General features: G+C 47.6%; 2 protein-coding genes across 4 annotated transcripts in view; one reads left to right on the top strand and one right to left on the bottom strand.

Annotated features, from left to right (window-relative positions):
• Positions 1-1,474: 1,474 nt before the first annotated feature.
• Positions 1,475-26,892, top strand: MKRN2 (makorin ring finger protein 2). 2 transcript variants are annotated; one of them, XM_032459009.1, is made up of 8 exons: positions 1,475-1,638; positions 13,642-13,770; positions 14,696-14,877; positions 16,004-16,308; positions 17,151-17,365; positions 18,860-18,970; positions 25,198-25,342; positions 25,444-26,892. In XM_032459009.1, exons 1-8 carry the CDS (start codon positions 1,613-1,615, stop codon positions 25,579-25,581), a joined length of 1,251 nt encoding a protein of 416 aa, XP_032314900.1. In that variant the 5' UTR covers positions 1,475-1,612; the 3' UTR covers positions 25,582-26,892. The 2 variants fall into 2 exon arrangements, with proteins under 2 accessions (XP_032314900.1, XP_032314901.1); XM_032459010.1 differs by lacking the exons at positions 25,198-25,342; positions 25,444-26,892 and adding an exon at positions 23,392-24,052.
• Positions 26,792-27,912, bottom strand: part of RAF1 (Raf-1 proto-oncogene, serine/threonine kinase) — a 59,414-nt gene continuing 58,293 nt past the window's right edge. For both annotated transcript variants that reach the window (XM_032459007.1, XM_032459008.1), the window contains one exon: positions 26,792-27,823. In XM_032459007.1, the coding sequence (XP_032314898.1) occupies positions 27,680-27,823 (144 nt within the window). In that variant the 3' untranslated portion in view covers positions 26,792-27,679. The remainder of the gene's footprint in view (positions 27,824-27,912) is intronic.

The raw sequence follows: 27,912 nt of genomic DNA on the forward strand, positions 1-27,912 counted from the left end.
CCTTCCCTCCGGTAACTGTAAGTTTGTTTTCTATGTCTGTGAGACTATTTTTGTTTTGTAAATAAGCTCATTTGTATTATTTTTTAGATTCCACATATAAGTGATATCATATGATCTTTGTCTTTTGCTGTCTGACTTCTCTCAGTATGATAATCTCTAGGTTCATCCGTGTTGCTGCAAATGGCATTATTCTTTTTATGGCTGAGTAGTAGTCCATTGTATAAATATACCACAGCTTCTTTATCTCATTGTCTTTTGGACAGTTAGGTTGTTTCCGTGTCTTGGCTATTGTAAACAGTGCTGTTGTGAACATTGGGGTGCATGTATCTTTTCAAATTAGAGTTCCCTCCAGATGTATGCCCAAGAGTGGGATTGCTGGATCATATGGTAAGTCCACTTTTAGTCTTTTGAGGAATCTCCATACTGTTTCACATAATGGCTGCACCAAACTACATTGCCACCAACAACATAGGAGAGTTCCCTTTTCTTCACACCCTCTCCAGCACTTATCGTTTGTGGACTTTTTAATGATGGCCATTCTAACTGGTGTGAGGTGATACCTCATTATAGTTTTGACTTGTATATTTCTCTAATAATTAGCGATATTGAGCCCTTCTGGGGTGTTAAGCTATTTTGATCTTGGGTGGTGGTTTTATGAGCGTATATATTCAGAGAGACTCCGAGGCATATGTGTATTTGTGCACTTCACTATAGTTTATGTCTGTTTTTTACAATTTAAAAAAATGTTTAAAAAAGCAATGGAAAATCATTGAAAGGGTTGAAGGAGGTGAATGACATGATCCGACTTATGTATTAAAAATAGGTTTTGTGTGACCAGGGTAGAACAGGACGGGAGCAGAAGCCGGAAGACCAGTTAAGGGGCCACTTCGTGGCTCAGGCAAGGAGTGACGGTTGCATAGACAGGAACCATGACGGTGGAGACGAAGAGAGGTGTGTAAGCAGGGTCTGCAGGATACAGAGAACTAGAGCAAAGTGTCACGAGTAATCTTGGGTTTTCACCACAGGAAAGGGAAGATAACCGAGGACTGCCAGGAGAGAAAATGAGGTCTAAAACTTGGGGTGGGAGTACAGATTTTGAAAAAGAGCACTGGGAGAGGCCAAGGCAGTCCTGTAGGAGGCGAGGTCTGGCGGGAACAGCGGAGGCAGGGTCTGAGAAAAGGCCCTCGGGCGTGCAAACGTGGGCGGGGAGGAGAGGCGGGAGCTTGGCCTCGGAGGGGTGAGGATTCTAGGGACGCCGGAAGTCGCTAAGGAATGCAGTCGGAGATGGGAGCAGACCCGTAGGAACTAACAGTTGGCTCCTGGGATGGAAGCGGCAGGACTAGGGCGCCACTCCAGGCCCCGCCCAGGGGGCTTGGAAACGCGGGACCAGGAGTGCGGAGGTTGAGGGTCCTCCCGCCCTCACCCCCGGGGCGGAACTAATTGTGACGGCGGCGAGGTTTCCCGCCGGCGCTACAAAGGAGCCGCACCTGCGTGGCGGCGTGCGCCGGCATGACGCGGCTGCGCGGAGTGGGCGGGGCCTAGGCTGAGGCGGCGGCGGCGGCGGCGAGAGTGAGAGGCGGCGGCGCGACGACGGCGCTCCAACCCGACCGCCATGAGCACCAAGCAGGTCACTTGCAGGTCAGTGTGCGGCGGCGCGGGGGTCCTAGGGCGCCTGGCCACTTCGGGCCCCTCCGCGGGTGCGCCCCGTTACCGCGCCAGGGACACGGAGGTTGGAGCGTGTTCGTGGAAAGTGGCTCAGCGGGTCGGGGTCCGGCTTCTTCAGGCGGAGCCGGCGCTGCGTGGCCGAGGCCGGCGCGGGGGGCTGTGCTGCGCATTTGAAGAGTGGCGTCTGTGGCTGGAAGGAGGGATGTGCCGGCGGGGGCCGTGCAGGGTGCTGGGCCCGGGCGGGGCGGCGGGGCGGGGGCCCTGGGACTTAGGGTTTAGCAGGGAAAGGTGACTTGGGTTGGGTAAAGGGGCACCAAGAGGTAGTATATAAATGGAGCTACCACGCAAGAGTGATAACAAAGAGGCGGGGTCCCCAAAGCGGCCTTCTTTTCCTGAGAGTTTGGAGAACTCCGATGCAACCTAAACTTGCAGTTAGTCAGCAAGTAAGACTGGTGTGGAAAATACTAACGGCAGGTCGCATTTACTGGAAGTTTGTTCATTGTTCGGCTTATTTCCAAGTCCTTTATATGCGTTGTCACTAGCCTTCACGGTAACACTCCCAGGCAGACATTCCTGTTTTATGGTGCAGGAAACTCAGACGGAATGAGGTTAAGTGATACTCTCATCTTTCTAAGAGACCTATTTCCGAGGAGAAATACAATAATGGTTGGGTGGTTGTAGAAAATTCAAAACCGGGTGGTTATACTGCTCCTGTGAAATAGAAATAGCTTGGTTGTGTATTCTCATTCCTTGGTAGCGTGTGGCCTGACAATTTTGGGATCCTAGGCTTATTGAACTTGTAAAAAGTACAATTTTTATTTTAATAATTGGTTTCAGTTAAATCTGTGCGGGACTCATTGGTTAGGGGGAGAAAAAGCCCACAGTAGTATGATTTGATTATGTAATGAACAGTTTAAGTATTATCTCTGTTGTTACTTCTCATTAGTATGAATAATTGAGAAAGGACTATGTATAAAGTTCCCTGTTAGTAATCGTCTGTGTTAACTGTTAAACTAGTTTATCTAAGGCCCAGGTGGTTTATATTAAGCAGTTAGCAGAAATTTGCACTTAGTGTCTGTATAAAAGAGTTTGTTTACTAGGGTATTTGTACTAGAAGGTCTTTTGTGAAGACCCTGTGTGTGTTTATTTTTATTTGCATGAAGGTCCTCCTGTTGGAGCAATATTCTTAGTCATTGTGGACTGTATAGCACATTCTGGCTGCTGCTTCTAAGATGTGTCCCCAGAACAGTGCACATTTATATAATGCTTTGTAATTGAATCTAAACTCTGTGTGGTATCTAATTTTTCAGATAAGGAAATCTTATGCTCAGACTTGAAACTTGCCTGTAAGTCATACCTAAGTGCAGGAACAAAAACTTAAATCAGGATCATCTTGATTTTTTTCCTTCTACGCTGGGAGGTGGCCTGACCTGAAAGCTTTAATTCTGTGTTTCTCATACAGCGGTGTCCTGCAGGAACGGAGCTGGTGCACAGTAACTAGAGTGGGTTGGAATGATGAGAGGGGTTTGGTTCTGTTTGAGTATTAACTGATGTTCTTCGGGGAGCTTACAGTGTGCTGGGTGCTCTTTGAGGTTCTTCACATGCCGTGTGTCGGGTAATCCAGCAGCATGCACCCTTCCACAGATCTTGAAACTAGGCCTCAGCATTGAAGTGCCTTGCCCAAGGTTATTCAGCATCCAGGTTGACAGAGGTGTGGCATCTGAGTTTGTGCTCTTGGAGACTGTATGGCCCCAAGTTTGGGAAATGCTAAATTAAAGCTTCTTTACTACAGGAGTTTTCAAAGCTTTTAATATGCTCATATGAAAGAAAAACTCGTCCAAAAACATATAGAAAGCAAAAGAGGTTACTTGCAAAGAGATGTCAGGGAGTTGGGCCTCACAAGGAAAACGAGAAAACAGAACACATGTTTAAGTGAAAAAAATCCACTGTTCTTACCAAGAGAACTAAGTTTACATGAGTGTGCTCGTGATGGAAAAGCTTTCCTCACTTAATTATCTTATTCACTGGAGTCTTATCCCTAGACATTGGTAGCTTACAGGAAATGTTCAAGGTGTGATTTATTTGGAGCACCAGACCTGAACAGGGTGGTCGGCTATTTTTGGTTTGTGTCAAGGTACAAACTTTTTTGGTTTGTTTTCCTGACTGTGGTATGTGATATATGTGCTTATTCTGAATAGCCACAGGACAGTGTTAGTCTAATACGAGTTATTTCTCTCAAAGAGATAGATGTGAAATGCTAGGATTTTCAGAGTTAATGACTGAGACATTTCCATATGTTTATTGCCTGGAATGCAAGAATGGCTGCTCCCCTGATTCCTTGATATGCCACTCTATCCAGAATCTCAGTCTGGGGTTCATTTTTTTGCTGATTCTTTTTCCAGATCATCTCCCTGTGTCTCCCATATCTGTTTTCAGAGCCCTGGTGCAAGCCTTTATTATAGCTTGGTAACCAGTTTCTTTGTCCTCCTCATGTGATAGAGGTCCCTTTGTTGTATAATCTCTAGTAGAAGACCCAGAATTGCTGAGAGCCAGGCCTAGGGCTTTGATTTATTGAAAATCACAAAATACAGGGGCTCTTGTGGCCAGTGAGGAGTAGGAAGAGCTTGAGCAGTTCTGGATTCTGATTGTGGTATCACCTGTGCCACAGCCTCCTTATCTGTAAAGTGGGGATGGTAATGCCTAACCAGCAGGGTTGGTTAAGAGGTTAGATAATAACAAACCATCCTAAGAGCATTCATGATCTATTAAGCTAAGCATTAGCATGCAGTCTCAGTGAAACCTCACAGAAGTGTACCACAGCAGTCCATGTGAAGTACACTTGTAATCCTCTTACAGATGGGGAAACAGGCTTGAGATTTAAATAACTTGCTCGCAGTCACATAGGACCCTGTCTGACTTCAGTCTTCCTTTAACCCCTGCACTGTAGTTTATTTCCTCCCCACCGCCGATCAGTTATTTCAAGCCTACCACCGTGCCTGGCGTTAGCTGCATTTCCCCTTGATGGGTCTGTTGTCACAAGCAGTACAGTCAAAATTTAAGTCTGTGAAACTATGTGGGAAAATGTGAAGTAGGGTGACACTGAGAACACAAGTTACCTGCACACTTGGAAATGATTTGCAGAAGTGTTTTGCTAGAGGCAGGCACCATTGAAAGACCTGCAAGAAACCAGATTGAATCTGTTGGACTCGGCCCTCAGCCACAGCTAGAGCTGCTGGACTTTCAGTGGCTGGTAGTGAACCTGATATCCTTTGCAGCATGCAAGAGCCACACCATACTTGGAGGTCACCCAGGATAACAGACCCCCTTGGAGTGTCCCCCAGAAAGAGTCTCCCTACTCTGAGTCTCCAGCTATGCACCTCCCCTCTCATACTACCAACACCCCACACCTCTCCACAGTTCACGTCTCAGTCCTCACTCTAGGAGGGCATGAGGGATGGTTTGGCCATCAGGAAGGCCGAACATTTGGATTTTGATTATAAGGTGTAATATGGAGGAGCCCTGGGTTAAGCTTAGTATAACACAGCTGGTGGAGAATCTCTGTAAGCTGACAGCAGAGATGCCCCAGAGGACAGCAGAGTGCGCCCAGGGTAGTTTTATGTTTGTCTCGGGGGAGTGGAAATGGTGACATACGCTACAGAAATAGGACTGGGCTTGCTTCACTTCTTATATAACACTTGTTTCACACTTGCCTTTCCTGAAGGCAGTGATGGTGGTCTAGGAGTTATTTTTGAACCTGTTTAAATTTTAGCTCAGTCACTTACAGAAGTGAAATGGGTTGCATGAAGCCACCAGCTTATAAGTGACAAAACTAGATGATTTGGGGTGGTGGTTAAGTATTTTGGTTTTTTGATGGGAAAGCTAATAAGTGAGTGCAGTTTGGAAGGCAGATTTTCTGAATAGGACTTATGGGAGTTGTTGGTAGAATTATAAAAGGCATCGTGCAGGGCCAGTGCTGAACATCTTTGCTCTGTGTGCCCGGTACAGGGCATCTGGTAGGCTCCTCCCCTGGTTCTTTCAGAAAATCTTGCCTAGTCTCTCCAGAAGAACTGTTAATGAGGTGTTTGTTAGAGCTCACTTTTGTGAACTGTTTATATGGCCAGTTTGAACCTGTTCTCTTCCACTCTATGGGTTTGCTAATCCTGATAATCGGACTTGGCTCTTGGCACTGAATTTTTTTATTTCTGTACCTTCAGACTGGAAATTACCATTTTTGAGGACATTTGGAATAATGTCCCAGTCTTGAGTATCGTTTTTCAAGAAGAATTATCAGACTGTATAGAAGTGTGATATACTTTTGTGTCTGGGATCCCAAGACCACCGCTGCCACCAGTGATTGGCTAGAGGGACCCACGGGACTCAGCATATCGTGGTTCTCAAGGCTAGTAAGATCGATCACAGTGATGTAGTGAGGAGTCGCAGCTGGATCGTAAGGGGAAAGGCTCAAGCGGCATCTGAGGAACCCAGGTGCAGGCTTCCTATCTTCATTCCCTCCCATAAAGGGTCACAGCACACTCTTCCTCCAGCAGCAGACATGCAGCAACGTGTGCCCAGGAAGCCCATTAGAGATTCAGTTCCCAGGCTGGTCACCCTCTGCCCAGGAGGAGAGCAGATGTTCAGTGTAAACCATGTTGTTTGTACAGACAGTGTAGGCAGGGTGAGCCACTCTCGTCACTTAGGGACATTTTACATCAGTGTAGGGGACTGTTTACCAGCCAAGTCCCAGGTACCATAGGCAGGGGCCTGCCTTGTAAGCAGATGTTTCTAAGGAGAGCAGGCTCAGACCTGCTCTGTTTACTCTTTTGCACACTTTTAAAGTCAGTATTGTGAATAACGAGATCCCTTTCATAGAGGCCCCCCTTTTTTTTTTAAGTTCCTTTCAAGTTTCTAACAAGAATACCCTTAGTTTGTTAGGCTCTGAGTCTTTTTTTTTTTTTTTTTTTTTTTTAAGTAAACCTACAGCAGCCTTACAGCAAGTTACTGTACAGTCTCTGATCTAGTGAAGGCCCTCTGGGGGTGTTGCCTGGGAAGAGCCTAGCTGACCATCAGGAAGGACCCAATAGGATGGCACCTCAGTATAGTCCCTTATGTCACAGGGTCCAGTCATCTTTGCAGGCTCAGAAATTTGATTCTTTTGGTACGCTTAGAGGTGGCTCATGCTAGCCAAACTTAATAGACACTGACATATAAACTAGAATACCCTCTGGTCATTTTCCTGGGAGAAAAGAAACTGTCGGGTGGGCTGGTCAGCACTTCTGCTTTTGGGGAGACGGACAAGTGGAGACAGAAGTAAGCTTGGGGAGCAAGGGGTGGGGGAGGTCTTCAGATCTTGTGGCCTCCAGCTGAGGCAGCCTCCCAGGCCCCTTGTGGGAGCCAGGTGCAGCGTGGATGGGCACCACTGTTCTCTGGTACCCTTGCTCTGTCTGGGGAGACCTTCCTTAGAGACTGCCCCCTTCCCCCTGTTGTCAGCCTTTGTCCAGTTCCGGGCTGAACCACATACTTGCTTAGGTTTCAGCTTTCTGTGTTCGGTCGCAGCTTGTATCTTCCTGGAGTCCCCAGGCGTTTTTATTTTTTAGTGAAGTATAGTTGAGGTACAATATTATATTAGTTACAGATACACAATACAGTGATTCACAGTTGTAAAGGTGTATACTCCATTTATAAAATATTAGCTATATGCCCCGTGTTGTACAGTAGTGTGTCCTTGCAGCTTAGTTCACACATAATAGTTTGTATGTCTTAATCTCCTACCCCTACATTGCCCTTCCCCCCTACTGGTAACCACTGTTTTGTTCTCTATATGTGCTTCTTTTTTGTTATATTCACTAGTTTGTTGTATTTTTTAGATTCTGCATATAAGTGATAACATACAACATTTGTCTTTCACTGACTTATTTCACTTAGCATAATATTCTCCAAGTCATCCATGTTGCTGCAAATGGCAATGTTTCATTCTTTTTTGTGGCTGAATAGTATTCCATTATGTGTATATATATCACGTTTTCTTTATTTATTCATCCATCAATGGACGCTTAAGATTGTTTCTGTATCTTAGCAATTATAAATAATGCTTCTATGAACATACTAAGGTGCATGTATCTTTTCAAATTAATGTTCTTAGGGATTTTTTGGTAGATACCCAGGGGTGGGATTGCTGGATCATATGGCAGTTCTGTTTTTAGTTTTTTGAGAAACCTCCATGCTGTTTTCCACAGTGGCTGCACCAACTTAAACTCCTACCAACAGTGTACAAGGGTCCCCTTTTTTCCACATCCTCACCAACATTTGTTATTTGTGTTCTTTTTGATGGTAGCTGTTCTGACTGATGTGAGCTGGTCTCTCATTGTGGTTTTGATTTGCATTTCCTTGATGATTAGTGATGTTGAGCATCTTTTCATGTGCCTTTGGCCATCTGCATGTCCTCTTTGAAAAAATGTGTCTTCAGGTCTTCTGCCTTTTTTTTTAAGCAGGTTGTTTTTTGATGTTGAGTTGTATGAGCTGTTTATGTATTTTAGATATTAACCCCTTATTGGTCATACCATTTGCAATTTTTTTTTCACATTCAGCAGGTTGTCTTTTCAATTTTTTTGATGGTTTCCTTTACTGTGCAAAAGTTTTTAAGTTTAATTAGGTCCTATTTGTTTATTTTTGCTTAAATTTCCTTTGCTTTAGGAGACAGAGCCAAAAAAATATATTGCTTTAACTTACATCAAAGAGTGTTCTGCCTATGGTTTCCTCTATGAGTATCATGGTTTCCAGTCTTAATTTAGGTGTTCAATCCATTTTGAGTTTGTTTTTATAAATGGTGTTAACCAGGTGTTCCCCAACTGTTCAAGAGCATCAGCTCCCTTGGGTCGGGGCCCCAGATTAGGAAGCACTGTGCTGTGTAACTGCCACCGGTGAGTCTGCAGGGCTGGAGGAAAGAAAGCACACTGGGCTGGAGGGGCAAGAAGGTTCTTGGTCCAGCCAGGACTCATGCTGGTCCAGGAAGGAAGGTGGGTTATCACAGTTTAGTGCAGTGAAAGATGGGTACAGCTTTTAGACGGGGGCCATGGTGTGGACGAAGGCAGAGTGACAGGAAGTCAGTTTTGGTGGGAGAAGATCAGGTCTCTCTGGGAAGGGCCAGACTTGGGGTCTCCTGCCCAGCAGTTAGATCTCCAAGTCATCGCCCCTCTCTGAGCCTCAGCTTTCCTGTCTGCATCATGAGTGTTGGGCTGGCCCTCCTCAGAGCAGGGCCAGGGGTCAGTGAGGCAAGAAGTGAACGTGCTGGACAGTCGGGAGTGCTGCTCAGCGGAGCTTTTGTGCTTTCTCTCATTTCATATATTTCTCATAATGTACTTGTTCAGAGGGAGCGAGGGCCCTCCTTGCCCAGAAGTCTTCATTCAAGAGGTATGTGTTATCCCTCTTTAAAAAAGATAAACTGTCAAAACCTTGTAGGAGAGGGGAGAAATGGTACAACCAGACTGCTCGGGAGCTGATGGGGTGAAGGTTGGTGCTGGGGCCTCTTGGGAGTTCGTCCTCCTGTCTACTTGTGTATGTGCTTGAGAGTTGCCAGAGCGTGATTTTTAAGTAAGTTAGAACAGGAGTTCACTGATAAAGCCGCTTTACTCAGCAGCCTCCTGGCGGGCTCCTCTCCCCCACTTCCAGCCTCTCTAGCCTGTCTCCGCTCTGCAGCCCCAGTGGCCTTTCCTCTGCCGCCGTCTGCTGTGAGACTGAGGGAGCGGACTTGCCCTTGGGCCCCTCGTCCCTTGTTGGGAAGTTGGGGTCGTGATCCTCCCATCTGTCTGTCTCTCGGCAGGCCTGCCTCACCCTCTGGGGCCTCCCTTCCTGCCTTTCTGCCTCTTTCTGGCACATACTTCCCCTGCCTACTGGCACCTGTCCACTCTGCAGTCTCTTGGCCTGGCATTCTCTTGACACCGCCCCGGTCCCCCTCCCTCAGTCCTCAGCACAGAACTGTGCAGACGTTGTCATGGGCACACATCGCTCTTGTAACTGTCAGCATAATTGTCAGTGTTTTCCACTAGACTCTCGTAAGAGCTGAACTTAGACAGGCACTGTACTGAGCATTTTATGTTCTTTTTTTAACCATACCTTCGCCAGTATTCAATAGTTTTTATAATTTTTTAAAACTAAAACAACCATTTGCTATTACAAGAGCAGTTATGTTCATGGTAGAAATGTTAGAAAGTACAGATTGGCAAAAATAAGAAAATAAAAATATCATATGCCTTACCTTCAAGGACTGCCACTCTTAACACATTATCGTATGTCTTCCTAGATTTTTTAAATGTAGGGATGTTTTTGTATGTATGTTTGTGTGTATACATATATATATATATAAAATCTACCAAAATAAGAGCATACTGTATGTGCTGTTTCAAAATTTTTTAATGTGGCAAAATAGAAATTTACCATCTTAACCATTTTTTTAATGGAGGTGCTGGGGATTGAACCCAGGACCTCATGCCAAGCATGTGCTCTACCACTGAGCTCTACCCCCAACCCCGATCTTAACCCTTGTGAAGTGTACAGGTCATTAGTATCAAGTACATTCACATTTATGTGGGGCCGTCACCACCACCGTCTCCAGAACTGTTTTCATCTTCCCAGACTGAATCTCTGTCCCCTTTAAACACTAACTCCTCATTCTGCCTCCCCCAGCCCCTGGCAACAACCACGCTGCATCCTCGCTCCGTGAACTTGACTCTTCTAAGTACCCGTGTGAGTGGAGTCATACAGTGCTTGTCTTTGTGTCTGGCTTATTTCTCTTGGCACAGTTCCCTCGAGGTTCATCAATGTAGCATGGGTCCGCGCTTCCTTCCTTTTTAAGGCTGAGCAATATGCCATTGTGTGTATAGACCACATTTTGTTTACGCACCATCCACTGATGGACAGTTGGATGGTTTCCACCTTTTGGCTACTGTGAATAATGCTGCTGTGAACAGGGGTGTGCAGATGCTGGAATTCTTGCTTTCGGGTCTTTTGTCTGTGTACCCAGCAGTGGAACTGCTGAGTCGTGGTATTCTGTTTTTACTGTTTTGAGGCTCCACTGTACTATTTTACATAGCGCCTACACCATTTTACTGTATATTCTGTTTTATAACCTGCTTTTTTTCAGTTAATCTTCAACTTGCCATGTCAGTAAGTGATCTGTTATGTAGTCTGTACTCAGATTTCCCCATTTGTCCCAGAAATGTTTTTTATAACTGGTTTATCCAAACTGAATACAGTCCAGGACTAAATACTGTATCTGGTTATTGTGTACCTTGTATTTTGCCTACTAACCTGGTGCAGTTCCCTCCTTTTTAAATTTTCTTTTTTAAAGGCTTTATTGAAATGGAACTTATATACCGTGTGTAGGGCCCATTCTAGATGTGGACTGTCGGGCCGTACAGTGGTCTGTGCGGGGACTGCTCTGTCCCCGGGTGAATGGACTCCCGCAGCATGCGGTCTGTTGAGCCCCACACGTAATGTGTCTGCAGTTCACCCCTGTTGTGGTGTGTGTCATTATTCATTGCCAAATAATAGCCCACTGCATGGATGTGTTATATTTTGTTTATCCATTCACTTGTTAGTGGGATTGTAAAAGTTTCCACTTTCTGACTGTAATGAATACTGCTGCTGTGAACATTCGTGTCCAAGTACTTGTGTGAACACGTGTGTTTGTTTCTCTTGGGTAAACACCTAGGAGTGGAATTGTTGAGTCATGTAAGTTTATGATTAAGGTTTTAAGAAACCACCAAACTGTTTTCCAAACCCAGCCCCTCCTCTTTTTCCCATGGCCCCTCTTTGGAGAGAGCTGGCCCACACACCGCCTCTCTTCTCTGTTTAATTGGCTGCTTCCTCATGGGGCCTTTTAGCTTGTCCCAGTCCCCTGTGTCTCCTGTAAACTAGGGGTTAGAGCTGCAGTTTTGCTGGACTCACATTAAACTTTTTGGCTGGGATGCATCGCAGGGTGTGCTGTGTACGTCACTCCTATCAGGTAGCAGCAATAGACACGTGATGTTTGAGTCCTGGTTTTTCCATGCAGGTACTGGGTCCAGCGTCATTTGCTGAATTTCCTTGACACCTTTATCAGAAGTCAGTTGATTGTGCATGTGTGAGTCTATTTATAGGCTTTGTAAAGAGCCTCCTTGAACTCCAGTCTCTGTCTCTTCAGCTCAGCACGACAGCAGTGCTCTGCTTGGGGTTCCCCTCCCTGCACCAAGGTCCAAGATACGCCTCCAGCCAGAAATGCGTGCGCTGGGCCCTTGTTTCCCTTCTCTCTGGGGCCAGTCTTGTGTCACCTCTTGTCCCAGTCTGAAAGCAGTCGTCTCATATATTTTGTTCTGCTTTCTAGTTTCACAGTGGGAGGGCAAGTTCCATACTCCTTCGTAGCTAGAAGCCAAAATCTGTCCTTTCTCTTTCTTCCTCTCTGTGCTTCAGTTTGGATAGTTTCTGTTGCTGTGTCTTCAAGTGTTCTGAGATTTTCTTCTCTAGTGTGCTTACCGTTACAGTGTAATTTTCATTTCATATATTGTAGTTCTAATTTCCAGAAGTTCATTCGGTTCTTTTTTATATCTTCCATTTCTCCCTGTATTATTTTTAGGTTTTCCTTTAAATTATTAAGTATTTTGAACATATTGAGAAAATAGCTGTTTTTAAAGTCCTTGTCTGCTGAGTCCATCATCTGTCATTCCTGTTTTTGACCAAGTTTTCTCCTGGCTGTGGGCCACTTTTCCCTGCTTTTTGGTGTACCTGGGAATTTTTGATTGGATGCCAAACATTGTGACTAATTTTGAGTATTTGGATTTGTCTTCCTTCAAAGAGTATTCAAGTTTGTTTCAGCTGACAGTAAATTATTTGCTATCAGCTACATCCTTTTGAAGCTTGTTCTGTTTTGTGTTCTAAACTATTAGAGCAGGTCTGAAATCTCTTTCCTGTAGGGCTTGTTTACCCTTAATGCCAAGGCATGTTCCTCTGGGGTGTCTCTGAGCTCTCCTCTGAGGATTCAGGCGGATCTGTCTGTGCTGGCTGGACAGAACCAGAATGGCTCCCAGTTACTCCTTCAGGGCCACAGTTGGACGTCTCAGTGCCACATCCCTGTGGAGAAATCTTTTGGTGCTACACTATCTTAACTTGATCCTCACAGCTCAGTAAAGTAGGAAGTGTAATTTTCATTTTATAGGTAAAGGTAGCAAAGCCCAGGGAAGTTAGTTTTGTGACCTGCTTATAGGTGGCAAGACTGGACCTTGAGCCCTGGTCTTTAACTCCATTGCAGCCATGAGAGCAGAGCAGTTTTGCAGTGTATGTTCTCAACTACAAGGCTCACATTTTACATATGTGACATATCTCAAGAGGATATATCTTTTTTTGGTATATATATATTTTTTATTGAAGTCATATGGTACCTTTCTTTTTCTGGCTTATTTCACTTAGAATGACGATCTCTAGGTCCATCCATGTTGCTGCAAATGGCATTATTTTATTATTTTTTACGGCTGAGTAGTATTCTATTGTATAAATATACTACAACCTCTTTGTCCAGTGTCAGCGGACATTCAGGCTGTTTCCACGTCTTGGCTGTTGTAAATAGCGCTGCTGTGAGCACTGGGCTGCAGGTGTCTTTTTGAATTAAGGTTCCCTCTGGATATATGCCCAGGAGTGGGATTGCTGCTGGATCATGTGTTAAGTCTATTTTTAACCTTTTGAGGAATCTCCATACTGTTTTAAGAGGATATATCTTAAGACGAAAATTTGGAGGATCGTTTTTCTTCCAGAAGAGCTGTCATTGAAGTAGTTATGGTGCATGTGAAATCACTCTGTCTTGGAGTCAAGGACACACGTGTATCTCCAGTGCCCAGCAGGGTCTTGAGACATAATATACACACGATGTACGTTTGGTGCAAGCTAGAATGTGGTGATGCTATAAAGCAAAGTGTGTCTGTAAAAGTTTTATGCCTCTGCTTGTCCCTTCAGGTATTTTATGCACGGTGTGTGTCGGGAAGGAAACCAGTGCCTGTTCTCGCATGACTTGGCCAACAGCAAGCCATCCACCATCTGCAAATACTACCAGAAGGGCTGCTGCGCCTACGGAACTCGCTGCAGGCAAGAGCCCCGCTGCATCCGCAGCGTCACGCTGAGTGACTGTCGGGGATTTAAATCCGTCATTTGGAGCATGGGTTTTGATGAGGGGAGAACTTTAATTTAAAAGTAATGTGACATTACAGAAATAGTTTGCAACCTCAATTTCAGTACCCTAAAAATAATTTTATTTTTTTCAGTCACTTCTCAGGCCTGTTGTTAATGAATCTGCAGTTTAAAATTGCACTCACAGCATGCGTAAGAGTTTATGTCTTGCTTTCCCCATTTAACATGTCATAAGCTCCTTCCAGTGCTGCTCCTTTATCTCCTACCTGTAATCTTATAGTATTTCATGATGTTAACATGCCATCATTTTATTAACTATTCCTGTATTAGATGCTTGAGTGGCTTCCAGTTTTTTGCTGTGAGTACCCCTGCAGGGAACACGTATGTGCGTATAGAATCTTCTTTTTTTCCCCTGACATCTGTAGGCAAGTTTTATAACTTCTAGACGGGAAAACATTCAAAACCTCCTGTGCTTTTGTAGAGAAAAGCTGATCTGCTTTCCTGGGATGCTGGAAGTTGGCCCACTCTGCCCCCACCCGCTCCGCCCGTGGGGGCCCCAGAGACACAGTCCAGGGGAGGCCGCTCAGTCAACATCCCGGGAGCTGCCAGGCGCTCTTTGTGTGGTCTGGGGCAATAGGTCTGTCCCACTCCAGTCCCACAAGGACACTTAAGTGTAGGAGATAGACAGCAATGTGCCACTCACTCTGAATTGCCAGGCAGTTCTTACTAATTGGTAAGCCTTTTATCCATTAAAACATGGGAAAAGATCGTCTAATTCTCCACATCTACCAGTGGAGCAGGAGGAGGGACGTTCCAGGTCTGGGGAGCACGGGACACGTGTGTATGGTGTGTCCATAACACATCTGCTGTGTGTCCTGTTTAGATACGATCACACGAGGCCCTCTGCTGCAGCTGGTGGTGCTGTGGGCACCGTGCCCCATGGTGTGCCCTCCCCGGGGTTCCACAGTTCTCACCCTCCCTCCGACATCACTGCATCAATCGTGAAAACTAACTTACACGAGCCTGGGAAACGTGAAAAGCGAACATTGGTGCTTAGAGACCGAAGTGAGTGGGCAGAGTCCTTCTGTTGCCTTTTTGGAGAGCAGTTCTCGCTTTTCCTGATGCTCCTGTGTGGACTCTCTTGTCAAGAGGGCTCCTCCCCTCCTCCCCAGGCCTGTCCTGGCTGCGGAGCATTCAGATGATGCATTGACCTTGTGCCCACAGTGGGGGCAGAGCTCCAAGCTGGCCTGGGAAAACAGAAATGTGACCTTTTTGTCACTGTGGAACAGCCATCTGCATGGGGTGGTTGCCCATTTCCAGGAAGTACCACACTGTTCGTTTCAAAGCTCCGTATTTTAATAAAGGGCATGTTTCCCTGTTTGACCTTTTGGTCAGTTCATAGTCTTAGTTCTTGTGCTGACCAGTTGTACCTTTGGAAATAGAATAGCATGTCGGGGTCTGGGGAGTGGTCTGTGTCCGGAGCTGGGTTTGCGTGGGTAGAAGGCTGCACATTGTAGCAGCCGTTTTCATTGACTCGTCCTCACTAGGGAAAGGGGTTTCTAGTTCTGGGAATTGTGCAGTGTAAGATAGGCAGCTTCTGTCCTAAGCAAACAAGTAACCCACCCTGTCACCATGTCCCTCTAAAGGTGAGCGGTGTGTGGTGGGAAGGCAGGGGCTTCTGCTGTGAGAGGCGCGTGCCTGAAGGGCAGTTCGACACTGGCCTCAGGCCCCAGGACTTGCTCCAGATTTTCATTCTCGTTATCTTTCAAATGGTCAGTAGCTTCACTGGTAGAAAGGAAACCAAAAGGCTGTGTTCTTTTGACCTCATTCTACATTCCCTTTGACTTATATTTTGTTTTCTTTCTAATTTTTTTATTAAATATAGCTGATCCATGTATTGACACTTACGTACTTGCCACTTTTATACAAAAGAACACTGAAGTTGCTTTTTAAATTATTTACCACGGCCACTTTGGCTTTCCCTGTGTTGCCAGTTATGGGTGTTTTTATTACGATTTTAAGTAGTGTGACTGTGAACACTTTTTCACTTTTTCCTCTTGGCCTGTTTTTCTGTACATTCCCAAGAGTAAAGTTCCCAATGTCAGAGTACTTTGTCAGCTTTTGACTGATTGCTTACCAGAAAGTTTGGGCCAGTTTTCACCTGTGTGTGTGCCGTGTGCTTTGTCCTAAGATCTCTCCGGCCTGGCTGAAGAAAAGACTTGCCCAAGTGCGGTGAGCAGTCCAGGGGGCTGCAGTGACCCGCACAGCAGCCTGGAGATGAAGCCGCATTCCTACCTGGATGCCATCAGGAGCGGTCTGGACGACCTGGAAGCCAGCAGCTCCTATGGCAGCGAGCAGCAGCTGTGCCCCTACGCGGCGGCGGGGGAGTGCCGATTCGGGGACACTTGCGTCTACCTGCACGGGGAAGTGTGTGAGATCTGCAGGTTACGAGTCCTACACCCCTTTGACCCAGAGCAAAGGAAAGCTCATGAGAAGGTACTGCACAAGCCTTCACGTGAACTCGTTTTAAGAAATAAGAGGTTCACCAAGGGGCAGAGTCGTTGGTATTTGTGTTAGCACCTTTCCGCTGATAATGCCTACATCCTGGACCCGGCCAGCCAGGCCGAGTTCGGAAGAGCTGGAGGAGCCTGGTGTCAGAAGGGACCTTTCAGGTCATTAAGCTGCAGTGTGGGGGAGGCTGTGCAGACGGGTGGGAGGCAGGGAGGAGTGCGGCATGTGGAGGTTTTCTTCACCCTCCGCTGTCTCCCAGGGCGTGTTGGGGTGAGCAGAGATTGGAGCTCCCCTCCTCCCCGGGTGTGATGTTGACCTGGTGCCATGCTTGCGGGCTTGGCTCGCGTCTGTCCCCTGTGCCTCAGCCTGCGTATCCTTTGTGCTGACTCTGGCACCTGATACTCAGTGCTGCACTTGGGAGGCGTTCACTACCTGCTTCCGGAATGAGGGGACTTACTAAATAACTTGTTCTCCTGGGAAGGAGTGATGCTGCTCACCTCTGACTGGACCGCCAGCCTGCTGTTTCAGATTGTGGGTTACTGAGCAGTTCTGATGTGGTGGGGGAAGGCGGGGCCCAGGAGACCAGGGTCCCAGTCTTTGTGACCTCCACGACCCCACCGTAGTCCTCTAACCTCTGTGGGCCTCTGGTCTTGGCTTTAAATTGGAGGTGACTCTATCAGTGCTGGAAAGCTTGGGGCTGAGCCGGTGATGGCCCAAGGGCGCTTTGTGTCCCAAGGGCGGGGCCCGTGGGGCTGCCTGACCTGGTTGTGCTCTGGCAGCTCCCAGCCCAGAACCTGAGGTTTCCCTCCTCCCTCTCTGTGCTTCAGCTCTGCATGGCGACATTCGAACACGAGATGGAGAAGGCCTTTGCCTTCCAGGCCAGTCAGGACAAAGTGTGCAGCATCTGCATGGAGGTGATCCTGGAGAAGGCGTCGGCCTCCGAGCGCAGGTTCGGGATCCTCTCCAACTGCAACCACACGTACTGCCTGCCCTGCATCCGGCAGTGGAGGTGTGCCAAGCAGTTTGAGAACCCCATCATCAAGTAAGTGTGGCAGGGCGCAAGCTGGGGAACCAGGGGGAGAGTTCGATTTGCGCTCCCGGCCACCGGCTGCAGGGAGTTGAGCAAGTCACAGCCCCTCCCTGAGCCCAAGCACCTTCTCCTTTAGAATGTGGGTGACGGTGCCTGCCAGGCCTTTAGGGTCTTGGGGACACGGGGCAGGGAGCCTCTGTGTGAGGTGGCCCCCTTGGCTCTGGTGCTTAGTGACTGGTGGTCTGCCCTGAGGCCGATTGGCTGTTGACCTTTTTAATAACTTCATTTCTTTCTTCCATCTATTAAAAAAGGGTTGAGGATTAAATGGAATAGTGCATGTAACACATTTCACAGAATGTCTGATACTGGGATGTGCTCAGTGAGCTGACACAGGGTTCTTTTTTCCCTAGCTTTACCGAGATACAATTGACACAGAACAACACAGGATTCTTAGGTCTGCAGGGGGGTAGGAGAGGAGCCACCTCACTGGGGAAGCTGGCACATCAGCGTGCCTTCGGGAAGTGTGCTTACACATTCAGCCCTAGTTCTCTCGGAGACCCTGTGCTCACCATCCTCACGTTGCAGATCAGGCCTAGCGAGGTCAAGTAACTTGCCTGGAGACCCACATTTGTGTGGTAAAATCATAGCTTTATTGAGATAAAAATGTACAATTTAATATTTTTTAATATATTCATAGGGTTGTGCAACCGTTACCACAATCTGACTTTAGAATGTTTTCAACATCTTAAAAAGAAATCTCTACTTGCAGTCCCTGCCTGTTCATCCCTCCTTCCAGCCCCTGGCCACCACTGCTCTCTCTCTGTGGATCTGCCTGTTCTGGACATTTCCTATCAGTGGAGCCATACAAGGTGTCGGGCTTCTTTCACGGAGCATCGTGTGTTCAGAGCTCCCTTGGTTCCGCCTTACGACTAAATGATAATCCCTTGTGTGGCTAGACCACATTCTGTTTATAGACTCATCAGTTGATGGACATTTGGGTTGTCTCTGTCTTTTGGCTCTTGTGGCTAGCTCCTGGACACATCTGTGTGTTTGTTTGAATACCTTCTTCAGTACTTTCGAGGGTACGCCCAGGAGTGGAGTTGCCAGGCAAATGGAAACTCTGTAACATTTTCCATTTTCCATTCCCCTCAGCAACGCGAGGGTTCCAGTTCCTCCCTATCCTCGCCAATACTTTCATTTCTGACGTTAGCCGTCCTAGTCGGTGCGCAGTGGTACCTTACTGTGGTTTTGATTGCGTTTCCCTGATAACTAATGGAACTGAACATCTTTTTCCATTTTGAAGAAATGCCTACTCATATCCTTTCCCCATTTTAAAATTGGGTTGTCTTTTGTTGAGAAGAACATATTTTAGTGGTAAATTAGGTTCAGAGGATCGTGATTGTCGCTTTTTGTAGTTTGGGGGTAGGAAACCTCTGAAGTGGTCGTGCGTTTGAGCAAGGGACTTGCAACTGAATCTCTCCCTTACTAACCCAATTCTCATTTCAGGTCTTGTCCAGAATGCCGTGTGATATCAGAGTTCGTAATTCCAAGTGTGTATTGGGTAGAAGATCAGAATAAAAAGAACGAGTTGATTGAAGCTTTCAAACAGGGAATGGGGTAAGTGCTCTGCACTCAGGTGTGATCCCGGTGCCAGCCTGGCTCGGTCCAGCCTCTGCGTCGTGCAGGGCCTCCCTGGGGGGGCCTAAGGCCCTCGGCGTCTTCTTTTTCTTGGCATCAAGTGGGGGTCGGGACGCAGAGGTGAGCAAGGCCGTGGTGAAGTGCACTTGCTTACTGGTTCCTCAGCTGAGCAGTGTCCCCCAGAAGTCCTGCCCCTAGTTCTGAGGCTCTTGTCATCTCTGATCAGTCAAAAGATAGTGGTGAAAGATCTAGATGACTCAGGCCTTTTCCTGTTGCTGGGAACACAGCAGTAACAGTCAGTCAAATCCCAGCTGCCACACAGTAGCCATTCTACTGAAGGAAAATGAAGAATAAACAAAATAAATAGGAAAATACATGTTAGATGGAGCTAAAAGTGCAAAATAATCCTGAGAGTGGGGAGAGGAAGCGAGGGGGTGCAGTGTCAGTGCGGGGACTGGAGATGCCTCAGTGAGGTGAGCACGAGGAGGTGAGGCAGCAAGCCCTGTCTGCGTGGTTGGTAAGAACACTCAAGGTGGAGGGAGTGGCCACTGCAGAATTCAGGCTGGAGGGTGTCTGCCTTGGTGAGGGAGGAGTGGGGTTGGAGGGGGGACTGCTGGAGACGAGGGCAGGGGAGCGGGGTGACTTGCGTAGGGCTCTGTAGGCCATCCGACAGACTGGGCTTTTATTCTGGACGAGAGGGATAGCCGTCGTAGGATTTTGACCTGCAGAGTGACGTGATCTGATGGATATTTTGGAAGGATCACTGGCTGAACTATGGAGAATATATAGAAAGAGGAGGCAAAAGTGGAAACGGGGAGGCCACTTCGGGTGTTAAACAGCCCAGGCGAGAGGTGGTAGTGGCTTGGACCAGGGTAGGAGGCAGAGGTGGTGGGAAGTGGTCAGATTCTGGATCTGTTCAGAGCAGGGATGGACTTGCTGATGCGGTGACTTGGTGGAAGGGTTGAGGATTCAGACTTCTAGTGACTCCACTTTTCATTTCACTTCTTTTTTTTCTGGCCAGTTTCCTCTTTCAGTGATCAGTTTTATAAAGTGCCATTTAGGTTTCTCACTGGGGAGCAGGGAGGCGGCACAGCACACGGAGCAGCAGGCGCGCCAGGACTAGTCACTGCCAGGCCTCAGAAGACAGTGGGACACGATGGGCCGCCCACTGTGGCACACACGTCACTCGTGCAGGGTTGGGACTGAAGCGCTGACAGTGGCTGCTTCACTCATAGCCGAGTGTGGTGGTGATGGGAACCTGAGCCGTGTTGTTGGGGGACAGGTGTTACTTAACTAGACCGTGGTGGATTCAGTTCTTAAGGCTGCTGTAACAGAGTACCACAAACTGGGTGGCTTAAAACAACAGAAATGTATTTGCTCGCAGGTCTGGAGGTTGGAAGTGCAAAATCCAAAATGTGGGCAGGGCTTCCTCCTGGAGCCTCTGAGGGAGAACTGTTCCAGGCCCCTCTCCTGGCTTCTAGTGGCTGGTGGCAGCGTAACTCCAGTCTCTGTCGTTGTCTTTCTCTCCCTTCTGACTCATGTAACATCTTTATCTGTTCATCTGTCAAACAGCTCAGCTTGTGTCCATATCTTGGCTGTTGTGAATAATGCTGCAGGGAACGTGGGGTGCAGAGATCTGTTCTGACTCGTATGAGGGGACACCTCACTGTGGTGTTGATCTGCAGTTCCCCAATGAGTAGTGATGTTGAGCATGTTTTCATGTACCTGATGGCAATTTATGTCTTTTTGTCTCTTCGGTTCCTCTGCCCAGGTTAAAAAAAAATCTGATTGGTTTTGTTTGTTTGTTTGTTTGTTTTGCTATTGAATTGTATGAGTTCTTTATGTATTTTGGGTATTGACCCCTTATCAGGTATGTGATTGCAAATATTTTCTTCTACTCAGTAGGTTGTTTTTTTGTTTTATGATGGTTTCCTTTGCTCTGCAGAAGCTTTTTAGTTTGATGTGTTCCCTCTTATTTTTGCTGTTGTCATCTATGTTTTCTTCTGGGAGTTTTATGGTTTCCTGTCTTACACTCAAGTCTAATCCATCTTGAGTTACTTCTTGTGTGTGGTGCAAGATAGTGGTCCAGTTTCATTCTCTGGCTGTCCAGTTTTCCCAACACCATTTTTTGAAGAGGCTGTCCTTTCCCCGTGGTATATTCTTGGCTCCTTTGTTGTGAGTTAATCGACCATCTATGTATGGTTTATTTTGGGGCTTTCTGTTGTGTTCCATTGATCTGTGTGTCTGTTTCTGTCAGTACTGTTTTGATCATTATAGCTTTATGCTGTAATTTGACATCAGGGAGTGTGGTGCCTCCAGCTTTGTTCTTCTTTCTCAGGATTGCTTTAGCTATTCCAGGTTTTTGTGGGTCCCTGCAAATTTTAGGGTTGTTTTTTCTATTTCTGTGAAAAATTCCATTGGAATTTTGATAGAGATTGCATCGATCTGTAGATTGCTTTGGTGGCATGGACATTTTAACAGTATTCTTCCTGTCCACGAGCACAGGATTTCTCCTCGTTGCCTTTGATTCCTTCCCTCAGTGTCTTACATAATTTTAAGTGTGCAGATCTTTCACCTCCTTGGTATTTCTAGGTATTTTATTCTTTTTGATGCAATTGTAAATGGGACTGTTCTCTTAATTTCTGTTTCTGACAATAGCTCATTGTCAGTATATGGAAAACAATGGATTTTTGTGTATTGACTTTGTATCCTGCAACTTTAACCTATGGATGTAATGTTTACCTTCATTAGAACCCCACAAGATAATGTAATTTTTGCCTTAAAAAAGTTGTATAGTTTTAAGAGGAAGAAATACTTACTTAGATACTTAATATTTCCACTGCTGTTTCATTTGATGTATAATTCCTTCCAATTGATACAATTTCCTTTCGGCGTCAAGAACTGCCTTTCACATTTTGTTGATCTGTTGATGAGTTCTTAGTTTTCTTTTTATTAGAAATAACTTTTTCCCCTTCATACTTGAAGGATTTTTCATTGACTATATTGGTCTGCTTGATCTTATTTCCATTTTTGCCTCCTCTTTCAATGACTAGAATTCTGAGATAACAGTTTGGGGTCACCCCTCTTTTCTTTCAGCACTTTGCAGATGTTGTTCCTCTGTAACCTGGCCTCTGCAGTGTCTAAGAAGTCACTGATCATTCAGACTGTGGTGTCACTCCTCTGGGCCTCTGCTCTGCGTGGTTTTCAGCAGTTCGGTATTTTGCCCAGGAGGGTCTTGCTTCATATTTTACTGCTTGGTTCTCTCTGAATTTGTAAGTTTACATTGGTCACCAGATCTAGGGCAGTTCTGGCCCTTGTTTCATCACATTTTTTCTACCTTTTCTCTTCTGGGACTTGAATTTACAGGTGATAGACTTTTGTATGCTGTCCCACAGGTTTCTGGCTCTGGTGGTCTGGTTTTGTTTCCCCCTCTATCTTCTGAAACACGTTCATAGTGGCTGCTCTGGCATCCTTGTCATCTTGAAGCTGGTCTCTGTTGATTGTCTTTTCTCTTACAAGTGGGCCACATTTTGCTGATTCTTCATCGTGTTGAGTATTCTGGATTGTAGCCTGGACAGTCAGTGTTACCCTGTGGGGGACCTTGGATTCTGTTAGGTTCATCTGTAAGGTGTTGACGGTTTTGTTTGAACTCAGACCCTGGGCAGCAGTTGAGATCTCTGTTCAGGTGTCATCCTTAGCTAAGGCACGTGGAGCCTGCTGCGCGGGGGTGTGGGTCGGAGGCTGGTCCAGGATCTGGGCGGAGTTAGTAACAGTGTTTGGATGGGTCCCTCTCGGGCCCTTTTCATTGTAGGGCTGCTCCCTCACTTCTCAGTGGCTCATTTCTTCCAACTCTTTTTGTTCTTCAGGCTGGATTTTCCACTGGAGTTTTAGCTGCCCTGCATGGATACTTGACTTGGGCCTGCTCTAAGCTAAAAACTTGTTTTTTCTGGAAAAGGTACTTCTTGCCATTCCATCCTTCCAGGGTGTCTAATCGCTTGAGGAATCCTGTTTTTGTTCATCCTCCAGTGCCTTTAGGTTTTTAAATAATATCTGTGTTTCCAGTTAATCTGCAGGAAGGGTGCTAAAATCAGAACTCTGTTACCTTTTTAAATGTTTCCTATAAGTTGCATATTGATTACTAAAGGCTTGATATTTTCTTTTTTTTTTTTTTTTTACCATTTTTCTCTCATGTGGTGCTACTGTGTGTCCACCAGAGGGCAGGAGTGGCAAGGCAGAGGGGTCCAGCCTGTAGAAAGGTGCGCTGTTGGAGTTGTCCAGAAAGTCTCATGTTGTTGTTACTCGGGTCTTCTTGGCCTTGGTTTCTGTTTTGGGTTGGCTTCTGTTTGTTTTCTGTTGATGAGGGTGTTTTTTTCTTTTTTTTTTTTTTTTGCATTCCACAGACATTTACTGAGCTACAGGCCAGACTCCTTCAAGCTAAGCACTAGTAAGAGAATATAAAGTAAACTAGTAAGAAATTTCATGGGAAATTGCAAAAGGGCAATTATGACCCAGGTTTTCTGGTGACAAATTCATCATGAGAGGCCTGAGCCAGATGTCACAACAGAGAAAGCCCTGGGACCCACCTGGGAGTGTCAGGGAAGCAGGACGAGACCTCGAGCCTTGAAGCACCAGTAGCTTGTCTGGGGGGCTGGGGGATGGGTGGAATGACACGGGTGCAGCAGAATGGTTGTTTTTGGGGGGCAGTGGGAGGGGGCCCTGGGTTGAAAGAGGTGTGCAGAAGGCTGTGGGGGATCCTGCAGGGACCCAGACCAGAGTCAAGTCTGAAGGGGCTTCGAGTCTCAGCCTGACTGTGTCTTTAAGAAAAGGATGACAAGGACAGGCCGTTTGGGGACACTCCTCTGTGATGATGTGAAGAGGGTCCAGCCCAGTGCGAGGGAGGTGGGAGGGAGGCAGGAACGGAGAAAGGTGCCCCAGGGCTTCAGCCAGGTAGGAACTGAAAGGACATGGAGGTGCTCTGTAAGCAGAAGTCACCACCGGACGTGAGAGCTGAGAGCAAAGAGGGAGTCGGAGTGAACGGAGGCTTTTGTCCTTTGTGACCAGGTAAGGCTGAGAGGAGAATTACTTGGGGAGTGGGCACTAGAGAATAATTTTTGAACCAGATGAGTTTGTCACAGCCGGTGTCTCGCAGACTCTGGTGAGAACTCCCCGCTTGAGCGGTCAGTGAAGCTCTGCCCAAACCTCGTGGGCAGCGGCCGTGGCAGGTGTCGGGTCCTCAGACCTCCCAGCCGAGCAGGGAGAGCAGACCCCCCGCCCAGCGGGGCGGCTCCTTCCCACCACCGACAGCTGTTAGGGAGCCCTCGGTGCTGCCCCGAGGCCTGTCTCACACTTCCACCCCCGTCTTTGCCGTTCCCTTGTCTGGGAAAAAAAACGTCAAGGAGGCTGCTTCCTTGTCTGCCGCCATCAGGACCCCAGCAGCTCCGGCCGCAGCTGCCCTTTCTGCCCCTTCCCGCCTCAGACAGAGAGGAAGGGCTGCTGCTTGGGCATCTCCCCGTCTTCGGCTTGGGACCCTTTTTAACTGCGTCGGCCAGGTTTCCTTCCGGCAAGAAGGAAGGGGAGGTCTCTGGTTCCGAGTTTCCTCAGGGGCAGGGGTTCTTAGCACAGGGCTCTGGAGCTGGAATTTCAAGGTAAGAGGGAAGTTTTTTGTTTTTTTTTTTTTTTTAACTTCTTAGTAACTGTTTTGTAGACCTGTGTGTCTTATTTTATGCATTTAAAAACACTATTCAGACAGAGGATTTGTAGCACAGAGTTAGGAAGCCCTGCTTTGGAGGGTGGGGACCAAGGAAAATTGGACTGAGACCTGTAACTTTAGGCAGCTGCTAAGATGCGCACCTTTCCCTGTGACTCCCTGTCAGGGCTTCCTGTGGTCACCTTGACATCACTGCTGGCCAGGAGGCAGGGAAAACTTTCCTGGGTGGAGCTCCTTTATGGACTGAGCTGAAGCAAGTAGCCCAGCTTCAGAACCTTGGAGCCCAGACAGCTGGCCCAGAGGGTTGGTCAGACCTACCTTCCCCTGAAGGCCTTTGGAGAGCACACAGGCTCCGACACAGTGGGGTCCCCATGCACGTGAAAGTCGTGTGGTTTTTATCCAGCCTGGAAATCAGCACCCCGACCTCTCAGCCCGTTTCCCCACCTGTAACGTGAGGCTGATTTTTCCGCCATCCTCTTTTTTTCTTTCTGCTTTTCAGAAAAAAAGCTTGTAAATACTTTGAGCAAGGCAAAGGGACCTGCCCGTTTGGAAGCAAATGCCTTTACCGCCACGCGTATCCTGATGGGCGGCTAGCAGAGCCGGAGAAACCTCGGAAACAGCTCAGCTCTGAAGGCACCGTGAGGGTGAGGGCTCTGCCGTGTCTGGTCGGGAACAGCTCCCCGTGGGGCCGCTCTGGGCCCCTCCCGCAGCGGTAACCAGATGTGTCTGCTGGCTCTTCTTGCAGTTCTTCAACTCAGTGCGACTCTGGGACTTCATTGAGAGCCGAGAGAGCCGGCACGCCCCCAGCACTGAAGACGTCGACGTGACGGAGCTGGGGGACCTCTTCATGCACCTGTCCGGGGTGGAGTCATCAGAATCCTGAAGACCGGACAGTCGCCTTGCATCTTGGCTCTGCCGGCTGAGCCTTCTCCGGGCCAGGGTGTGCAGCACCTCCTCCGTGGCAGCCCAAGGTGTGTGTCACTTGGATTTGAGTGAGGTTGTACTTAACCCTGGTCTCATCCACGGGAAGAGTGAAGGATATAAAGTAACCTAACAAGTATGTGGAATCGCTACTTTCATAGTTGCTGTCTTAGTTGCACCGCAAGCTCCTCAGGGGCCCCGCTAACCGGCCAGAGTTGATTGCTTCAAACTAACTGGGCTTCTGCCCTCCGTGAGCTCTCGCTCCTAAAACAGTCAGCGTGCAGCTGGCCCTACAGCAGCAGGCTCATTTTTCTTACCAAAGGATTCTTCAGCCCTTGAAAGGATTCCATATGGTGTAAGGATTCCCTAGTGTACTGATAGTGTGGCCAAAAAACGTGACTTGTGCATTGCTTTTCAAAAAACAAAGTGGGCGCTGCACACCTTAGCACCAAACTTTATTTAGGGCACTTGTTGCCTTCAGTGTCCCCAGTCAGAGCAGCAGTCATGTTGCTGGATACCAGTAAACAAGCTGAAGCATAGACCCCCTTCCTTGTAAGGGGGCCAGGGCAGAGGTCCAGTCCCTTGTCTGTGGTTGGTGTTGGGGTCATGACCGGAGGAACCTTGCACATGTGCCTTCAGGGAAATGTGTCCCTGGCCCTCACCTGCTGGCTTGTGCCCAGGGGTCATCATATTGAGGGCTCACTGCACACAAGTGACACGTGTTCTCCTCCGTAAAACCAGGCTTTGATTTGGAATTTTATAAAAAATTTAACAGCACCCAAGAAAAGTTTCTGATTCTGCCCCAACGATGGTCCTGCAGAGAACTCTGTCATCAGTTGTGGTTTTAATTGAAGGAGCATCACCTTGTCAATCAATCAGAACTCACTCCAAGCCTGAATTATCTATTTTTATAAACGGCTGCAGATACCAAATATTTTATAAAATGCATTACTTTAAAGTGTGGTTAGAAAGGTCTACTCTTACCTGAGTTTCAAGTGCTTTTTGCGTAATTTTCATAGTTAACTCTTTAGTGAACGGTGACAAAGGCAGAATTAAAATCATTCCTAGCAGAGATCCTGGGCTCTTGAGTTCTGCTCCAGATGGGATGAACAATTGGAGTTCAACCTCTGAGCTCAGGGTTAACTTTAAAAGGAGGAAACAGCCATTAAACCTACATTTAATTTATTTTATTAAAATAACATAATTGAGGAACCATTGGATAACTGTATTTTGTCAGGCGCAATAAAAACAAAATTAAAACCCAAATCATCAAGAAAACCTGTGTCCCTGGCTTCCTTGCATACACATGATGTGATGTGGAGGCAAGGCTGGCCCGGCGGCCCCGCCCCATAGGGGCAGCTCCTGGAAGACTAACTCAGCATGATGGACGACTGCTCCCTGAGAGGGCGGGGGGGGGGGGGGGGGGCGGCCGAGTGCCTCTTGTGGAAACCACCCCAGAGCACTGGAGACCTTCAAGGGACGTGTCCCCACAGTCAAGTCCGTAGTACCAAAGCAGGCTGGTCAGGCGGCCGCACTCCCGACAGTCCTGGGCTGTTTGGTGCATTATGTGCAAAACTACCTGTCTGGCGCCACACCATGTGTCTCTGAAGAGAAGTCCTTCTGTGATAAGCATTCCTCCTAGGAGCCGAGTTCCAAAGTCCACGTGTCCTCACGTCAGGGCTGGTCTGCCTGCTGCCTTCATCTCCCCTCTGAGTGCTGCTTCTTGCCCTAAAAAAACTCATCTAGCCGTCAGCTGGGGCCCCAGGTCCTGTACTGCCATCAGCCGCCACTGGTGCATCTGGGCTGGCTCAGCTCGTGAGCACGGGGGACACGGAGCGGGGGCGGGGCGGGAGCAGGACAAACCAGCATTGCAAATGGCTTCTCCCAGGGCCGGGAGGGGTAGAAAAGGCAACGTGAAGTTAAGGCCCTGTGAGTGGTCAGATGGTCCTTAGCAGCAGCTTCTCGGAAGACAAGCTCTATCCCACGGAAAGGGAGGAGCAGAGAGGTGGGGCCTGCAGGCCTCCCTCCCGCCTGGCGCCCGAGCGCGGGTGCGGACGCGGCTAGAAGACGGGCAGCCTAGAGGACGTGGTCAGCGTGCAGGCGTTGATGTCCTCGGTGTGGGCCGCCCGGTGCAGGGATGGCTCAGAAGCGCTCCGGTTGATTTTCGGCAGAGAGTGCTGCAGCAGTTCGATGGAAGACAGGATCTGCAACAGGCCACAAGGTGGTCTCCTCAGGGGGCTGCGAGTCTCCACCGCAGCAGCTTCCAGGGGAGCCCAGAGACATGGGCTCTGCT

This window comes from Camelus ferus, chromosome 17 (assembly GCF_009834535.1).
Source record: "Camelus ferus isolate YT-003-E chromosome 17, BCGSAC_Cfer_1.0, whole genome shotgun sequence".
NCBI classification, from domain to species: Eukaryota; Metazoa; Chordata; class Mammalia; order Artiodactyla; family Camelidae; genus Camelus; species Camelus ferus.

Excerpts from the sequence above, each read along its gene's own strand:
- MKRN2 (XM_032459009.1), top strand. The coding sequence starts at position 1,613 with ATGAGCACCAAGCAGGTCACTTGCAG. Across the intron at positions 14,878-16,003 it reads ATTGGTGCTTAGAGACCGAA|ATCTCTCCGGCCTGGCTGAA; the intron begins GTGAGTGGGCAG and ends CTTTGTCCTAAG. Across the intron at positions 17,366-18,859 it reads TTTGAGAACCCCATCATCAA|GTCTTGTCCAGAATGCCGTG; the intron begins GTAAGTGTGGCA and ends TTCTCATTTCAG.